The sequence below is a fragment of the Macaca fascicularis genome, chromosome 5 (assembly GCF_037993035.2).
Source record: "Macaca fascicularis isolate 582-1 chromosome 5, T2T-MFA8v1.1".
In the NCBI taxonomy this organism is placed as follows: domain Eukaryota; kingdom Metazoa; phylum Chordata; class Mammalia; order Primates; family Cercopithecidae; genus Macaca; species Macaca fascicularis.
The window spans coordinates 163,601,295-163,621,248 of NC_088379.1; the positions used below are offsets into that span (position 1 = coordinate 163,601,295).

The following is a 19,954-nucleotide window of genomic DNA, read 5'->3' on the forward strand; positions in this document are numbered from 1 at the left end:
TTTGACCTATTTTCCCCCTTTTTCTTGCTCCAAAAATAAAATAAACTTTTATCATCCTTGGTCTGTCTTCAGCTTCTCCCTGTTTTGTTTTATTTATTTTTTTGTTTATTGAAGTCTTCACTCATTTGAGATGTAAGCTTTCCTGACAGTTTCTTTCTCTCCACCTTCATGTTCTTCATTTGTTACAGGCCTCCATTTCAGATTCTTTACACATGATTTGACATCTGAAGGGCACTTCTTGTTTAATCGTACTGGTTTCCCTAGTAATCTCTCTAGTAGTCTCCCCTTTTCTTTCTCATCAAGGTTGTGGCATTGTTTTCATTTCCCATTGTGTGAGCTCTGTTCTTTAATACTCTAGAAGGGAGTACCTTAATACATGTCTCTTTATTGCCTGAACATTTTAAAGTCTGTATATCTGTAATCTAGAGAAGATGTTCACCTTCTAAGAAACATAAGGCTGTTTACTGTTTTTTCAAGACTATTATGAATTCTAAGGTATTAATAAATTTGTTTTTATCGTTTTTAGGTCCTTTTTCATGACGATGGTAGTGTAAAAGGAATTGCCACTAACGATGTAGGGATACAAAAGGATGGTGCACCAAAGGTAAACCTTCTTAGTAGTTACGTGCTTAACAAACCGACAAACAACAGAAAGAACTATGTGGGCAACAAAATGAGATCCCATCTCTCCAAAAAAAGAAAAAGAAAATTAGCTGGGCTTCATAGTATGCACCTGTAGTCCTAGCTACTTTGGAGGCTGAAACAGGAGGATCACTTGAGCCCAGGAGTTCGAGGCTGCAGTGAGTCATAATCATGCCACTTCATTTCAGCTTGGGTGAGTGACAGAGCAAAACCTATCTTAAAAAAGAAAAAGAAGAAGAAAGAACCAACTTAGACTCAATAAAGGTCTTGCTACAAACTATACATTAATTATGTGGGTGTTCGGAGGCCCAGACAGTTGGATCACTTGAACCCATGAGTTTGAGAACTTCCTGAGCAACATGGCGAGACCCTGTCTCTACCAAAAATGCAAAATTAGCCAGTCTTACAACCCTGTCTGAAAATAAATAAATAAGAATTTTTAAAATTTCAAAAAATGTGGGTGTTAGAATACAGTAATTAATATGGAATTTTTCTCATTAAAAAATATAGAAGCAACTTTGAGCTAACAGTGATTTAGGCAAGTAGTTATAATATGTTTAAAAAATTTTTTAAAGATAATGACATACAAATATACAAACATAAGTCAAACACATGTCAAAGATTTTATTTCATTTAGTTAAGGAGAGAATCAGTAAGATATTACAACCAGTGCAAGAAGAATTCAAACATACACACATTTACAGGCCATCAATCCACTTCATTAACCAAATACATCAAATGAAAATAGTTTCTGCAGTTTTTATTTCTCCACAATTTTCATTTCATTGGACAAGAATCATTTTGCATTACTATCAGTAGGTAAGTAGTGATATACTTTGACGTGTTTGTTTGTTGCCCAGGCTGGAATGCAGTGGCGCGAGCTTGGCTCACTGCAACCTTTGCCTTCCAGGTTCAAGCAATTCCCCGCCCTCAGCCTCCCGAGTAGCTGGGATTACATCTGTGCGCCACCATGCCTGGCTACTTTTTGTATTTTTAGTAGAGATGGGGTTTTGTCATGTTGGCCAGGCTGGTCTTGAACTCCTGACCTCATGATCCACCCGCCTCGGCCTCCCAAAGTGCTGGGATTACAGGCATGAGCCACTGTGCCCGGCCACTTTGACATGATTTTAACCTCTTTTGGTAGATGTAAAACTGATTCTCCACCTCTCATTCAAAATATAAACCTGCATAATTTTCAGATTTTCACATCTTGTATTTTTGAATCTGAAAGCAAAACCATCAGAACATAGAACTGTCACTCTTTGGAAAAGATAAGGAAAAAAATAGCTTGCTGTCCTATAATATGAACAAAACACAAATTAACATCTCAATCAACTGGCCTGTCTATTCAGGTTTATTTATTATCCAATTTCCCAACTAGATTATAAGCTCCCAAAGGATAGAGATCCTGGGTTATTCCAATGCCTGGCATAATGCCAGGTACATATTAGGTCTCAGTAAGTATTTGTCAACTGATAGTTTATCCTCCTCTCTGCCACTCTTGGAATAGAATTAGGAATCTAGAGTCCCTTCCAGCAGACTTTGTGCTTCTCACATTTCCTGCTTCAAAAGCAAATAGCGGCTGGGCGCAGTGGCTCATGCCTGTAATCCCAGCACTTTGGGAGTCTGAGGCGGGCGGATCACGAGGTCAGGAGATCAAGACCATCCTGGCTAACACAGTGAAACCTCGTCTCTACTAAAAAAAAATACAGAAAAATTAACCGGGCATAGTGGTGGGTGCCTGTGGTCCCAGCTACTCAGGAGGTTGAGGCAGAAGAATGGCGTGAACCCGGGAGGCGGACCTTGCAGTGAGCCGAGATCACGCCACTGCAGTCCAGCCTGGGCGACAGAGCGAGATGCCATCTAAAAACAAACAAAAAAAGGAAATGGCAAATCCTGTTTGGGACTCCTAGTGGTTTAACTGGCCACATCAGAATCATGTGACATCTTGGGGCTCAGCCTGTCCTGCAGTAAGGCCTAAGAAGCTGTTTTTTAACAAGCCTCCAGGGATTCCAGTGCATAGCCAGGTTTGTAAAGACTGTTATACTGCCTCTCAGTAAAAGAACATGGTTGTTCATATATTATGGTTCTTTTCTATATTATGATTAATTATAAATTATATTTTAGTCTTTAAATATTTTTGCATTTAATATTATAACAAAATTGAAGCAATTTTGGTATTTTTGGTATTTGGTATTTCATTTTTGCATGTTCTCATTTGTTCAAATATGAGTTTATTTCAGGTGGCAGAGGTTGCAGTGAGCCAAGATCGTGCCACTGTACTCCACCTTAAGCGACAGAGTGAGACTCCGTCTAAAAAAATAAAAATTAAAAAAGAAAGATATATATATATGATTTTTAACTTTATGCTTTGCATTTGTAAAAACGTTTATATTTTGTATGTTGCATTTATGCAGATATAATAGCATAGAAGAGTCCAATGGAGTCTTAGTAATTTGAGCCCCAAAATCTAAGTTTTTAAAAATAGTACTACCACAAGGTTAGAGTGGGGAAAATCAAAGATTCTGTTTAATGTGTTGTTCCATTCTCTATTTAACCCACTGTAGTTAGGCTTTCTCCCTGCCATTTCACTGAAACGGTTCTTGTTAGAGTCACAAATACCTCCATTTTGCCAATCTGGTGGACAGGCCTCTGTTTTCCCTTACTTGACCTTCTAGTGGATGGCACTTGACACAGTTCAATTATGTTTTCCTTCTTGAAACACTTTTTTGACTTGGCTCTTCTTACAGCCTTCTCTTGGTTCCTATCTCCAATATGCATTTTATTATAAGAATTCTGATTTGGACATTTTTAAGTTACAGAGGCTAAGTAACTTGGCTGGGGTCAGACACCTACTAAGTATTGGGGCTGGGATTTAAATACAGGCTGTGTGGCTCCACGGCCTGTCCCTTGAACACTAAAGGGCATGTTACCTCTAAGAAGAAACAGAAATATGTGAATTAATATTTTAGTTCATACAGATTGAATTGTTTTATAAGTGGTGCTGGGGAAACTCTGTATCCATCTGGAAGCAAACAGAGTTGGACCCCGGTTTGCTGGTTGTTTCTTTCTCGTGATTTAAAGATTTAAAACAATACAAATCAAAAAGAAATCTAAGAGATGACAGTTAACAATCTAGGGGTAGGGTAAGCCACCCTACAGCAACAAGATACTAAAAACCTGTTAAAAAAAAGAAAGACAAACCTTTTTTAACTTAATATATAAAAGTTAAAACACTTCTGTATACCAAAATATACTATAAAGTCTGTAAATGTTTGACTATCTGTAATATCAAGGAGTACTTAAACATCGACAAGAAAAAAGACAACACATTGGAAAAATGGGTAGAGTCTAAAATATTAACAATTCATAGAAGAACTCAATGACCACTAATCATAAGGAAAGATACTTAAATATGTTTTTTTCAGAGTCCAGAGGTTAAATGTCATTTCTTCTAAGAAGACTTTCCTGTTCACTCAATCTGGAATAGCTGGCTTCTGTTATTCCCCTTTGCAATACCCTCTGCTCTCTTTCATGGCACTTAAACAATTTGTAATTACATACTCATGTATTTATTTAATGTCTGTCTCTATGGCTAGTCCAAAGGAAAGGAACATATCTTTTTTTAATTCAGCCATGTATTCCCAATGCCTAGCACAGAACCTGGCACATTGTAGGTATTCATTCACTATTTCTTGAATCAAAAAGAAAAGATGCTCAAAATAGTAATCAGGGAAATGCAAATTAAAATAGTATTGAGGCCCAGGCGCTGTGGCTCACGCCTGTAATCCCAGCACTTTGGGAGGCCGATGTGGGTGGATCATCTGAGGTCAGGAGTTCAAGACCAGCTTGGCCAACATGATGAAACCCCATCTCTACTAAAAATACAAAAACTTAGCTGGGCTTGGTGACGGATGCCTGTAATCCCAGCTACTCGGGAGACTGAGGCAGGAGCATTGCTTGAACCCTGGAGGCAGAGGTTGCAGTGAGCCAAGATCGTGCCATTGCACTCCAGCCTGGGCAACAAGAGCACAACTCCGTCTCAAAAAAAAAAAAAATTAAAAAATTAAAAATAAAATAAAATAGTAGTGAGTTATCACAACACCTGATACGCTAGCAAAAATGTAAAAGGAACAGTTTTATCTGTCACTAACTGTACTATAGGGAAAGGGTCTTATATACTACTGATGGAAATATATTCATTGCTTCAGGCTTTTTGGAAAGTAATATGATAGTATCAATTTAAAAAAGTAGATGTCCCCTTTGATCTAAGAGGGCCACTCCTGGGAATCTATCTTATAGGAATAAAAGCCCCAATATTGTATGTGTATACAGGTGTCCCTTAGTGTGTACGGTAGATTGGCTCTAGGACCCCCAAGTATGCCAAAATTCATGCATACTCAAGTCCCAAAGTTAGCCCTGCAGAACTCGCATACATGAAAAATCAGTCTCGGCCGGGCGCGGTGGCTCAAGCCTGTAATCCCAGCACTTTGGGAGGCCGAGACGGGTGGATCACGAGGTCAGGAGATCGAGACCATCCTGGTGAACATGGTGAAACCTCGTCTCTACTAAAAAATACAAAAAACTAGCCGGGCGAGGTGGCGGGTGCCTGTAGTCCCAGCTACTCGGGAGGCTGAGGCAGGAGAATGGCGTGAACCCGGGAGGCAGAGCTTGCAGTGAGCTGAGATCCGGCCACTGCACTCCAGCTCGGGAGACAGAGCGAGACTCCGTCTCAAAAAAAAAAAAAAAAAAAAAAAGAAAAATCAGTCTCCATATATTCGGGTCTCACATCCGGTGAATATTGTATTTTCAATCCTTATTTGGTTAAAAATAAATTCTTGTATATGCGAACTCACACAATTCAAACCCATCTTGTTCAAGGATCAGCTCTATATTCAATATATATTCAAGAGTGTTTATATCTTATAACATTGTTTTTGTTCATACATAAACTGGAAAGAGCGAATGGCTATTATCCATTGGCAGAGGAGCTGGATAATCTATCCTTTCTCTCTACCTGAACTCCTACCTAGCCATTAAAGAGAAAGATTTGAGCTCCACAGTGACTTGAAAAGATTTGCATGAGGTATTTTAAGTGAGAAGAGTAAGATTATATTATTCTATATATTTACTATGTGATTCTTTATATTATAATTTGCACTGTCTCTTCCACACCTGAATCATAGTTCAATTTAAATCTGACCAAAATGTGAATATATTTTAAATTGTCAAATGTTGCCATTTAACACGTTTTTGCTTTTCAGGCAACATTTGAGAGAGGGCTAGAACTACATGCTAAAGTCACAATTTTTGCAGAAGGTTGCCACGGACATCTAGCCAAGCAACTATATAAGAAGTTTGATTTGAGAGCCAATTGTGAACCTCAGACCTATGGGATTGGACTGAAGGAGGTATCCGGGTTTGTTTCTGTAATTTTAATTTCGAAAGATGGAATTTAAATTTATTTGTATTATCAGGTAGTTTGTAATACTGACTTAACTTTAGTTATATTTTTTCATTGTCTTGAAATGTTCATTATGACTAAAACTTGGGATATTTTTCAAGGGGCTAGAAGATAACTACTGATCAAATTCTATTATTGGTTAAGTTAGTTTTACATGTTGGAATTGTTGTATCAAGTGATCAAGTGTTGCTTGAAATGAATCTTGAACTTGTGAATATTTGAATCTTTTTTTTTTTTTTTCCATTGTAATGCCATCTGCCCTGTTAGGATTGCTCTTGTTATCCATATGCTGTTTGTAGGATGACCACATCCTACAGAGCATTATTTTTTCAAAATGGTAATGTGAAGATAATTTTGTTTATGAAATACACATTCAGCCATAGTATATTAATCTGCAGCCTAAAATTTAATTAGGTTATGTATTTTACATTTCCTCAATTTATCCATTCTCTAGTCTTGTTTTCCCAAATCCTAGGCTTATTAGAATGTAAATGTAAAATTTTCATTATAACCCTTTTGCTTAAACATTGTTGTGGAGCTAGCAATGGTGGCCCACACCCATAACCCAAGCATTTTGAGAGGCCAAGGCAAGATGATTGCTTGGGTCCAGGAGTTCAAGACCTGCCTGGGCAACGTAGTGATACCTCATCTCTACTAAAAATTTACAAATTAGCCAGGTGTGGTGGTGCACATCTGTAGTCTCAGCTACTCTGGAGGCTGAGGCAGGAGAACCACTTCACTTCAAGAGATCAAGACTGCAGTGACCTGTGATCATACCACTGCACCCTAACCTGGGTGACAGAGTGAGATCCCATCTCTAAAAAAATAAAAAATACAGTAATTAACAACAAAAAATTTATTTTAGGTTAAATCTCAGAAAGGTTCAAAGTCTATATAAAACTAGATTCGTTATATTCTGAATAAGGGTTTGTTTTGATAGATTGCACATAATGTCTGATTGCACACAATATTATCTGATTTTTAGATAATATTTCAGATAGAAATTGTTCAAAATTTAAAATTTACCAGTCTGAAGAGGGTGAACAATTTATTTCAATTGTGGAGGGCAGGGCAGAGGGAATAAATTACTTTGTTGGAGAATACATGTCTATTACAAAGAGACCTTAAGTGTACATTAATTTTTACATGGTGAACATACCCTTGTGGCTGTCACCCAGATGAAGACAGAGAACACTACCAGTACCGCAGAACTTTCCCTCAGCCTTTCAGTAGGATTTCCTGATTTCCTATAATTGTATAAAAGTCTTTATCAATTTGAGAATCTATTTAATGTCTTTAAGAGTTCATAAGTTTTCTGACCTGTTTCTTTACTCTGGAACTCATGCTGCAGTTTGATATAATTTCCTTTGATATTCAAGGTGATCCACCTGCATTTTTTTTATTTTATTTATTTATTTTTTTTGAGATTGAGTCATGCTGTATCAGCCAGGCTGGAGTGCAGTGGCATGATCTCGGCTCACCACAACCTCTGCCTCCGGGTTCAAGCAATTCTCATGCCTCACCCTCTGGAGTAGCTGGGATTACAAGGCATCCGCCACCATGCCCAGCTAATTTTTGTATTTTTAATAGAGATGGGGTTTTACCATGTTGGCCAGGATGGTCTCGAACTCCTGACCTCAAGTGATCTGCCCACCTCAGCCTCCCATGATGCTAGGATTACAGGCGTGAGCCACTGTGCCCAGCCTTCTTTGATATTTGAAGTAATTTTGTTGTATACTTATATTACAGTTTTTCACTTGTAATTTTCATAAATAAGACATTAAACCTGGCAAGTTTTATGCATTGTGGTGACATAAAAACATTTTTAAAATACTACAGGACTTATTTTTTGTTTGTTTGTTTTTAGTTATGGGTTATTGATGAAAAGAACTGGAAACCTGGGAGAGTAGATCACACAGTTGGTTGGCCCTTGGACAGACATACCTATGGAGGATCTTTCCTTTATCATTTGAATGAAGGTGAACCCCTAGTAGCTCTTGGTCTTGTGGTAAGTTATATTCCCATTATGGAAAATTCTACTGCTAGAGTTATATTACCATCAATGTTATAAAATAAGGGTTTTGAATCTGAAGACTGTAAAATGCTTATCATTTAAAGCGTACTTTCTAATTTTATCAGTATGTAAAGTGCTTCTGGCTGCTGTGTCATTAAGTCTACTAAACACACATAGCAATAGTAATAGTAGCTGCTACACTCCAGGCACTATGCTGGATGCTTTTCTGAGATTTCTACATAAGTTTCATAATAACACTGAAATAGGTATATCTTTATTTTACAGATGAGAAAACTGAAGTCCAAATAAGTTAAACAACTTACCCATATACACCCATTAAATAACAGGCAGAAATGCCTGACCTTGTCTGACCTCAAATTCCATTTCCACTGTGGCATGCTACCACTGACAATGAAATTAGTACTAAGTTTGAACTTAAAACTTTTTAAAAATACAAGCAGTTTCTCCTTTTTTGGCCTCCTGCACATCGTTGCAGTAAATTACATACTGAACATTACCAAGAATGGAAAAATTAGTTTCTGTACCTTGCAACTGGTGGCAGCTTTATAGTTTAGTGTCATGATTAGACCTCCATATGATACACTGTTAAATTTATATGTTATTGGTGTTTTTTGACCCCCAGTCAAATGTTCATCCCATCACCTTTGGATATTTATGCCTGACTTAATTGTATCAAAGGAAAAAGATGTGGTCAATTTTAACACTTTGGTAAAGCTTTATAAAATGTAACCTTCTATATTTATTTTCCTCTTTTTCTCTAAGTGTAGTTTACATCCTTTTTCTTTATTTTTGCCTCAGTTGTACTATGGTATAGATTATTAGTTTATTTCAAGTTGGTATTAATGTATAATAAATCATTACAGCTGCTTTCATAGAAACATAATCTGAGATGCTTACCTACAGATACTGTTCTAATTTGTTTTTTTGTTGTTGTTCATTTTTATTTTCTAATCTCATGATAGATTCTGTTTTTCTAATTTGGACTTTGAGTTCCAGAGCACAAGAATTTGTTAATATGCTCTAAATTTTCATGATTTTGATGATAATAAACACATGCTATCCTTTTCTTTACCGTTTCTTTTCCAAACAGATTTTATACAATTTTTAATTTACATTTGCATTACTGTACATAGTGCTCCAAATACTTTTGAGTACAAGAAATTTAACATACATGTTTTCTGATACACATTGCTCACATTTTCACTTGATTTAATTTGAAATAAAAATGCCTAATTTCATATAAATGTAAATTTTTAAGGTTGGTCTAGACTATCAGAATCCATACCTGAGTCCATTTAGAGAATTCCAGAGGTGGAAACACCATCCTAGCATTCGGCCAACCTTGGAAGGTGGAAAAAGGATTGCATACGGAGCCAGAGCTCTCAATGAAGGTGGCTTTCAGGTAACTCTTCCAACTTTTATTTTCCTTATTTCTGTATTGTAAATTCAGAATTGAACATATAATGTAACAAATTTAGATAAAGAATAAAAACAATATCAAAATAAGTAAAGTATGTAGCGTTTATAAATAAACTGTATCACACAGTACTTCAAAATTACGCCATGAATTTAGTTTTAAGTATATATCAGGCTGGGCACAGTGGCTCATGCTTGTAATCCCAGCACTTTGGAAGGCCGAGTTGGGCAGGCTGCCTGGGCAACATGGCGAAACCCCGTCTCTACAAAAAATAGAAAGATTAGCCAGGCGTGGTGATGAGCGCCTGTGGTCCCAGCTACTCAGGAGGCTGAGACAGGAGAATCACTTGAGCCTGGGAGGTGGAGGTTGCAGTGAGCCAAGATTGTGCCATCCAGCCTGAGCAGCAGAATGAGACTCCATCTCAAAAACAAAAACAAAAACAAAAAATAATATATTGATCTCTAGAGATAAATTCATGGACATTTTGTTTGTTGTTTTAACCATAAATTTAAAACTGTAATCCATAATATTTCTCTTTATTCCTTAACTGCCAGGAAACTCAAAGGCAAATTTAGTTTTCAGCAAACAAAATTCATTCATTCCAACTACCTAGTAACATTCATGCCTTTTAGATTACCTCTGTTAAGCTTTTACCTTAATTGTCCTATTTTTATATACATTCAGAATCTTCTCAAATATAACGTATTCATTATGTATTAAACAGTGAAATAAGACCTAGTAGCTAATTGTCATAAAAGCTGTTAATACTGTTGTAGAAATGTTATCAGACGGTTAAGATGATCTAAAAATCTGCTGTAAAGCTTGTACCAAATTATTTGGAGCAAGTTCCTTAACTTTTCTGGCCTTAAGAGATCATCTGTAAAATAAAGATGATCCCTCTGTCTCTAATATTCTAGGAATCTAGGACTATCTTGGAAATTGGATTTCTTTTTAAAAAAATTATTATAAAAGTAACAGATAATAGGAAAATTTAGGGAGGGAAAATTGACTTATCTTCTTTTTTTTTTGAGGCGGAGTCTTGCTCTATCGCCCAGGCTGGAGTGCAGTGGCACGATGATCTCGGCTCACTGCAACCTCCGCCTCCCGGGTTCACACCATTCTCCTTTCTCAGCCTCCTGAGTAGCTGGGACTACAGGCGCCCACCACCATGCCTGGCTCATTTTTTTGTATTTTTAGTAGAGACGGGGTTTCACCGTGTTAGCCAGGATGGTCTCGAGCTCATGACCTCGTGATCCGCCCGCCTCGGCCTCCCAAAGTGCTGGGATTACAGGTGTGAGCCACCGCGTCCAGCCTTTACTTATCTTTAAAAGTGAGGTTCTAAATACTTTATTACTGTAATAGTATTTCATAAACTCAAAACCATAGCTACATTAGAAACATAATCACTAGAATCTTAAAATATTGCTGTCCCCAAAGTCTGTCATGAGATTACTTCTCATGAGATTGTTTTTGTTTCTAGGGTAGCAATTCCTTTGGTAGAAATATGTATTGAATTACATAACTGTATTCAAGCCTATTAAACTTTTTAAAATAATGTCCATAATAGTTACTGTCACCCTAACCCTACTCTGTAATTTATAAAGGTTTCAGTATATTCAATAGTACACACAGATTTTTATTGAAAACCATCTACCTTGTGTACTTAAGCATGTCAAACATGTCAAATGATTTGCAAATTGACAGGAAGAGATGACTCTTCCCTCCCCCCACAACACACACCCACACTCTTTTCACCTGTATTTTCTGATTTCATTGGCCAGAGATTCAGAAAGTTATTTCCAGTTAAGGTCTTGAAGACCTTAAGAGGCAACAACGACTATAAGGGATGGTTTCTGTAGTTCAATACCAGAGAAGTTCCTCTGAAGGTGTAGCAAGCACCAGAAACCACCAGGAGAGTGCAGTATTCCCTCCCGAGCGTGATGCCGCCCGCTCTCGATGCTGCTTTGCTCAGCTGCCATTCGGCATTGATTGTTTTTCCCTTCCTTAGGGAGAGTGGGAGGGAAAGGATGCAGTCTGAGTGGCTCCCATTTAGGTAAAGAAAAAGAAGAGACAACAATTCGAAACGTTCAGTTTTGTTTATTTTGAGCTAACAAATACTGTCTAGCTTTTTTCTCCTTCTTCAGCTGACTATACCAAAACTCACCTTCCCCTAGTGGGTTTCTAATTACTTGTAGCCCTAGTTTAATGAATGTCCCAAACAAGGTGCATAGCTGCCAGTAACCCAGCCCACCCAAGGTAGGATCCTCCTAGAACTTAAAAACATACTTTTTCCTTGGGCATAATATTTTTATTCTTAGGATTTAAACACCTATTTTGGACGAACTTGAACTCATAGTTTATATCCTTTTATTAAATTTCACATTCTTCTGGTTCTTCAATCAAACTTGGTGTCAACAAAGCCACAGCCTTATTTGAGAAAAGCATTGTCATCATCTAAGTCCCTAATCTTTATCTGTTTTCAGCTAGTAGCACTCCAGATAGCACCTCCTCCCCATTGTCTGCTCTGTGGTCCTGATTTAATGCTCTTTTACCTAAGTGGTCCTAATACTGAGTTTGGTCTGAGAACCACAGTCATAAATTCATTCCCCACATATACTGTGAAAGGACCTGATCCTTCTCTCTTACCAGCATTCCTTCTGCCCCCTAGTTTTGCTTTTCACTACCATTCCCTCATTGATGAGAGTTGTGGCGACAGAGTGCTCACCATGTCTCTTTTGCAGTTGATGTCAATAGTTTTGTTAACCCCCACCTCTGAGTCCCTCTTAATACCATCAGCCAAATGTACCACTCACCATTTTCTCAACAAAGACCCCATGGCTTACTTTAAGAAGTCCTCATAGAAGAAAAAAATACAGAATGTGGAAAGAACAGCACTGCTTGGCTCTCTTTAAACTATAAGAGTACATTTTCTCATGCAAACCATCTATAGTTCAGTTGCTATATTGTGGGGTACATATAGACATTTATTGTCTAAACTGAAAAATATCCCACTCTTTATTACATTTTTTTTTTATCAGAAATGTATACTAAGGTCCAAAGAATTGTCTTTATTTAATTTTGGAAATTCAGCTTGTCCTTAATCAGAATCTATTGTTTAGGGTGGTAGCTAGTTGCAGTGGTGCCATGATTAGAGCATAGGTTTATATCCCTAGCTGTCAAAGTAAAACAAAGAGGGTGTATAGTATCCTTTGTAAGTCTTGTATTACCCCGAATGCATGTAAAAGCAAATCACAGTTTTTTTATATGCTCTTTGAAATTTTCAGGTCCACTTAATTTTGGGGGAAGAGAGGGTACAATGTGATATTTCCATACATGTGTATAATGTTTAATGATCAAATCAGAGTAATTAGTATATCCATCACCTCAAACCTTTATCATTTCTTTGTGTTGGTAATATTTAAAATCTTTTCTTCTAGCTATTTGAAAAAATAATAAATTATTCTTTATTATAGTTACTCTACAGTGCTATAGAACAGAACTTATTCCTCCTATCTAGCTGTATTTCTGAATCCATTAACCAATCTCTCTGTATCCCACCCCCACTCCCAGCATCCCTTTCTACTCTTCCCATCCTCTAGTAGCCACTGTTCTACTCTCCACTTCCATAAGATCAACTTTTTAAGTTTCCATATATGAGTGAGAGCATAGGATGTTTATCTTTCTGTGCTTGACTGACTTAACATAATGTCTTCCAGGCTCATCCATGTTGTCACAGATGACAATATTTCATTCGTTCTTCCAGCTGAATAGTATTCCATTGTGTATATATATATACCGTCTTTTGTTGATCCATTCATCTGTTGATGGACATTTAGTTTGATTCTGTATCTTGGCAGTTACTGTGAATAGTGCTGCAATAAATATGAGAGTGCAGATATCTCTTCCACATACTGACTTGCTTTCTTTTGGATATACACCCAATAGTGGGACTGCTGGCTCATATGGTAGTTCCGTTTGTAGCTTTTTTAGGAACCTCTATACTGTTTTCCATAATGGTTGTACTAATTGACATTCCCACCAACAATGTGTGAGTTTTCCCCACATCCTCACCAGAATCTTTTTTGTCTTTTTGATAATAGCCATTCTAACTAGGGTGAAATGATATCTCATTGTGGTTTTGATTTGCAAGCAAATCACAATTTAGATAACAGCATTCAGGTTTAGAGAATATTTTAACTATGACATGGATATCTATAAATAAAACATTCTATTTAAAACATATTGATGCTTCAGTCCTAAGTCTGTCCCATGTAGATGAGTTATGAGGAGGAAAAAAGAAAAACTCTCACAGAAAAATAGTCATAGTCCTAATGCTCACTCTTAGGGCAGGAAGAAGAAAACTGCCCTTGCTCTGTTTTATTCCTTTGCTCAATTCATTTTCATGTATTTATTTTTCAACCTTTCCCTACAGCTCTAGAAGACTTTAAGACTGATTTGGAGTATTCTGTTGTGCTTGTTTAATTTGAGCTAACAAATGTATTCTGAATCTTTCTTTCCTCAGTCTATACCGAAACTCACCTTTCCTGGTGGTTTACTAATTGGTTGTAGTCCTGGTTTTATGAATGTTCCCAAGATCAAAGGTACTCACACAGCAATGAAAAGTGGAATTTTAGCAGCAGAATCTATTTTTAATCAACTAACTAGTGAAAATCTCCAATCAAAGACAATAGGTAAGAAATTCCTGTGTAAAGTAGAAAAAAGAAAATTGCTGGGTTACGTGTATTTCAATTGACATTAAAAGATTTGTATTGCATCTGTCACTTTAGAAGTATTAAGAAGCATGCTATGCAAAGAAAACTACATGACCTCAGTAATTACAGTCGGTGATTTTTTACTACAATGTTCTGTTTTATTCACATCAAAAAAGTAAAAAAGTAAGAGTGGTAGCCGGGCACGGTGTCTCACGCCTGTAATCCCAGCACTTTGGTTGGCTGAGGCAGGTGGATCACCTGAAGTCAGGAGCTCAAGACCAGCCTGGCCCACATGGTGAAACCCCGTCTCTACTAAAAATAGAAAAAAATTAGCTGGGTGTGGTGGCAGGTGCCTGTAATCCCAGCTACTTGGGAGGCTGAGGCAGGAGAATCGCTTGAACCTGGGAGGTGGAGGTTGCAGTGAGCTGAGATCATGCCATTGCACTCCAGCCTGGGCAACAAGAGCAAAACTCCATCCCCCCCACACAAAAAAGAAGTACCAGTAGTGTCCCACATAGTTAGAAACTATTACAAATATGAAAGTACTGCATTTATATTGCACACATATTTATATTGCATACATGTAATATACACAATTAAGATACCTCCCAAATACTAAAGTATCAATAGAACACCTTTGCAGAAGGCAGAATTAGCTACCTATTCTTCAGCAAGCTTTGTAAGTATAGGTATATGACTCTTCTGCTGTGGTGGAGAGAAACAGCCAGCACTTATACCTCAGTAAACCTTTAACCTAAAAAGACCCTTTACCAACTCCAGCCACACTGGCTTCTTTACAGTTCCCGGAACATGCCAAGCACTCTCACCTAATGGTCTTTGGTCACGGCTGGCTCCTTTGTTCTCTTTGCCTTTGTTTAAGTAGCACTCACAGTGGTTCTGCCTTGACCACACCAATTAACGCACAACACACAGCGCACACCCACCCAGTTCCCCTTGAATGGCCTTTTCTAGCACATTTTCCACCTTTTGGTACATTGTATCATTTACTTATTTATCACCTTTTTATCTTCTGCCACTTGGATGAAAACTCCAAGAGACTAGGGGTGTTGCTTAGTGTGAATCCTAAACACCTGGCACACAGTAGCGACTCCATAGATACTTGATAAATGAGTCTTATTTCTTAGAATCCCCAGTATATGTTCCTCTAGTTAGAGATATGTAACCAGGTTATGCCTTCAAATCTTTGTAGGAATGGAGGCCTAGCATGGGGAGATAAAGTGGAAAATAGAAAGGGCAAAGGGCACTTCAGGGAGAATGGAATAGCCGAGATGGAGTGCAGAGACTGGGTAGAAGTTTTTTTCTGATTTTCTTGTCAAGTATCATTCCTTGTTGGACCACCAGCCATACTTGAACTGTATCATGTGCATATAGTACCACACATAGATAATACTGGAGCCAGTATATCACCAAAGACTAGATTGAGGGTTAAAGCCTAAAGAAAAGGGGAGTGGAGTCAGAACAGGAAACAATAACTGGAAAAAGAAGTCATGTGGAATCCACCAAAGGCCGTAAGGGAACCAATTTGTCCTCTTAAATATTAAGTGCAAGCACTGAGTTTTCTCTATGAAGTGGTGGGTTTTTGTTTTTAGAGACAGGTTCTCGCTCTGTTCCCCAAGCTGGAGTGCAGTGGTGCAATCCTCGGTCTCTGCAATCTCAAATTCCTTGGCTCCAGCCTCCCTCCCACTTTGGCCTCCCAAGTAGCTGGAAATTACAGGCTAGAGCCACTGTGCCCAGTTCTGTCTCTTCTTCTAAGCATACCAGTCATATTGGATTAGAGACCCACTGTACTGTAGTAGACCTCATCTTAACTAATTATATCTACAGCCACTACTAAGGTCACAGTCTAAGGTACTGGAGGTTAGGACTTCAAAGCCTATTTTTTGGGGGACATATTTCAACCCATAGCAGGTAGAAATAGTTTAGAGTTGTAAATTAAGAAATTTTTTCACTGTTACAGGTAGCATGAACTTTTTATTTTTATTTCTATTTTTTTTTTTTTTTTTGAGACGGAGTCTCGCTCTGTCGCCCAGGCTAGAGTACAGTGGCCAGATCTCAGCTCACTGCAAGCTCTGCCTCCCGGGTTTACGCCATTCTCCTGCCTCAGCCTCCTGAGTAACTGGGAACTACAGGCGCCCGCCACCTCGCCCAGCTAGTTTTTTTGTATTTTTAGTAGAGACGGGGTTTCACTGTTAGCCAGGATGGTCTCGATCTCCTGACCTCGTGATCCACCCGTCTCGGCCTCCCAAAGTGCTGGGATTACAGGCTTGAGCCACCACGCCTGGCATGAACTTTTCATCTTAAAGCTTCTCAGTTTCACTAAAATTTTAAACTAATTTTCCATGCTACCAATATAAGAAATCAAATGCCTTACTGCCTATTAATAACATCTGTATCTAATGGTTGTCTTTTTGGAAGATGCCAACATTTATACGTGAGAGTCTTCAGTGTGGACCATGTTTTTAAAAATTACTGAAGATTCACCATCAGCCAGGTGCGGTGGCTCATGCCTGTGATCCCAGCACTTTGGGAGGCCAAGGCAGGCATATCACTTGAGCTCAGGAGTTCAAGACCAGCCTGGGCAACATGGCAAAACCCTCTTTCTACCAAAAATACAAAAATTAGCAGGGCATGGTGGCATGTGCCCCTAGTCCCACCTACTCAGGAGGCTAAGGTGGGAGGATGACTTGAATCTGGGAGGTGGAGGTTGCAGTGAGCCATGATCACACCGCTGTACTGCAACCTGCGTGACAGAGCAAGACCCTGTCTCAAAAAAAAAAAAAAAAATTCACTCATCAGGTATCAAAGTAGCAAAATACTTTAGCGTATTTTATGCACATTTGGGCAGTTTTGCACTAACATTTCATGTTTTCAATAAAAGGACTCCATGTAACTGAATATGAAGACAATTTGAAGAACTCCTGGGTATGGAAAGAGCTATATTCTGTTAGAAATATAAGACCGTCTTGCCATGGAGTACTGGGTGTATATGGAGGGATGATTTACACTGGAATCTTTTACTGGATATTGAGAGGAATGGAGCCATGGACTCTGAAACATAAAGGTAATTCAAATGAGAGTATGAGTAACATGATCATTAAAAAATCATGAATGGGATCCATTAATTTGACAAAGTGATCGTTTTAATGTTTTAAACTTGCTTGGAGAAATTATAAATTTAGTATCTAAGAACAGTATATTATTACTTGAGGGCTAGTCGTATTTCTTTCGTGTAATAACATTTTGAAGTTTTTATACAAATAGGCTTAAGAAAAAGTACTTCAAAATTATATTTTGTTAAGCATTTCCCTCAAAATTGTTGAAGGTTCTGACTTTGAACGGCTCAAGCCAGCCAAGGATTGTACACCTATTGAGTATCCAAAACCCGATGGACAGATCAGTTTTGACCTCTTGTCATCTGTGGCTCTGAGTGGTACTAATCATGAACATGACCAGCCGGCACATTTAACCTTAAGGGATGACAGTATACCTGTAAAGAGAAATCTGTCGATATATGATGGGCCCGAGCAGCGATTCTGTCCTGCAGGTAATAATTTCCATCCATTCCTAAATATTTGCTTTAAACATTTTAGTAATGTGATTCTGTTCTTTTAAAAACTGATTTCTGTATCTCCTTCCATTGCTTAGAAATTGTAAATGACTTCCTCCGGCTTCCTTTAGGAAACTTATACTTTTAACTACTGGTTTTGTTAAGCCTAGTTCAGATGACATTTCTCCAAAAAAAAAAAAAAAAAAAAAAAAAGCCCTTTGTGTACGCTCAGACTAAGATGAAGATTCTTGAAGATGAAATACCTCTCTTTGCATGTTCATGTGACTATTTAAAGTCATTTCTGTACGTATGGGCAGCTCATCTGTACGTATTTGGGTGCATGTGCTAGAATAACACATTATGGTTACATTCAGTCCAAAAAATGCTCTGAAACTTTAAATTCACCATGAATATTCTTTTAGTGCTGAGCTTTCAACTGAAATTACAGTAGTAGGAATGAGATCTCAAATGACATGGTAGAACAAAATAGTACTCAGATACTTGAAAACTAGTACATTCACAAAAGCAGCGATAGTGTGACTTGGTCTTTTGACTTTTGTCGTTACAGTGGGTTTTAAACTCCCTGAGGTTACTAAGGACTGGATCTAATTTGGTTTTTTAGCTGTACCATCAGGCTCCTCTTACCCCCAGGCACCCATGGTCTGAAAATAAGAAAATTCCAGAAACAAGTAATTCTCAAGTCTTAAATTGTGCACGTTAAGTTTTAAATTGTGTACCATTCTGGCTTGTCCCACCCTGGATGTGAATTATCCCTTTGTCCAGCATATTCACGCATAACATTCGTTATGTCACTTGGTAGCCATCTCAGTTATCATCAGATTGACTGTCACAGTATCATGCTTCTGTCCAGTAACTCTTAAAAATGTCCCCACAACGCAAGAGTAGTAATGCTGACAATTCAGAGATGCCATGAAGTGCTTCCTTTAAGTGAAAAGGAGAAAGTTCTCTATAGAGAAAAAAATCCTATGCTGAGGTTGCTAAGGTCTACATAAGACTATATCTTCTGTGAAAGAGGAAAAAGAAATTTGTGCATTTTGCTGTTGGACCTCAAACTGTAGAAGTTATGGCCAGAGTGCGGCAAGTGCTTCCTTAAGATGGAAAAGGCATCACATTTGTGGGTGAAATACAGAACAGAAATGTCTTCTGAATGACAGCGTTCAGTTGGGTACTACCTGAGGTTTCAGGTACTGGGGATCTTGGAACTTGTCCTCTGTGGAGAGAGGACAACTGTGAATAAGGGAGAACTTCGAGGTTGTGTGGAACTCAAACACTGAGTGTCGAGTACCCTTGATAGTGAGACAACTCAGCCGAGTACTGCTGTACCTCCTTTTATTATGTACATGTAATTTCTACTCACATCAACAGCAATGCACCAAGGTCTTCATAATACCCTCTATGGGTCAGCATTCAGAAAGCAACCTTTAAGGTTTCTGTGGCTACTCTTTCTTCAAATTTCTATTTTTGAATTTAAAACATTTTTAAAGTTAGGCACTTCAATATGATTTATTTTTACTTTTCAGGAGTTTATGAATTTGTACCTGTGGAACAAGGTGATGGATTTCGGTTACAGATAAATGCTCAGAACTGTGTGCACTGTAAAACATGTGACATTAAAGATCCAAGTCAGAATATTAACTGGGTGGTACCTGAAGGTGGAGGAGGACCTGCTTACAATGGAATGTAAACTGCAGCTAACCAGTTTCTTTAAAGTATGGCAAGCTAACTTTAAAATGTTTAGAGATTAACAGATGTCAAAATGTCTTTCTGCATAGTACTGAACAGAATATACACAGAATGATTATGAAATAAAAATTTTATACTATATCTAAGATTGTCCCATAAAAAAATTATGAGTATTTCTTTTAAATAAACTTTATAAGAATGCAGCATCTTCCTACCTCTTCAGTTCTTCAGAGATTCAGTACCAAGAGCAAAATTCACTACTGGACTTTACATTTGACTTGCCAATGTTAAGTATTCAAATATAAAAATCAATATATATTCTAGACCAAAGTTTTATTGAAACACAGCCATACCCATTGGTTACACATTGTCTATGGCTGATTTTGAGTTACAACCACAGAGTTGAGTGGGT

The 19,954-nt window shown here is 37.9% G+C and overlaps 1 protein-coding gene and 1 non-coding gene across 2 annotated transcripts in view; both read left to right on the top strand.

Moving 5' to 3' along the window:
* The window catches only part of ETFDH (electron transfer flavoprotein dehydrogenase), a 37,766-nt gene extending 18,021 nt beyond the window's left edge, over window positions 1–19,745 (top strand). Inside the window, exons 6-13 of the mRNA XM_005556182.4 lie at window positions 527–604; window positions 5,907–6,053; window positions 7,974–8,114; window positions 9,400–9,543; window positions 14,081–14,249; window positions 17,170–17,352; window positions 17,614–17,835; window positions 19,380–19,745. Coding sequence (XP_005556239.1) covers window positions 527–604; window positions 5,907–6,053; window positions 7,974–8,114; window positions 9,400–9,543; window positions 14,081–14,249; window positions 17,170–17,352; window positions 17,614–17,835; window positions 19,380–19,543 — 1,248 coding nt within the window. The 3' untranslated portion in view covers window positions 19,544–19,745. The remainder of the gene's footprint in view (window positions 1–526; window positions 605–5,906; window positions 6,054–7,973; window positions 8,115–9,399; window positions 9,544–14,080; window positions 14,250–17,169; window positions 17,353–17,613; window positions 17,836–19,379) is intronic.
* LOC123573845 (small nucleolar RNA U3) lies at window positions 11,387–11,601 on the top strand. Its single transcript, XR_006698564.2, has one exon. It is a non-coding gene; the product is annotated as a small nucleolar RNA U3 (small nucleolar RNA).
* Window positions 19,746–19,954: the final 209 nt, after the last annotated feature.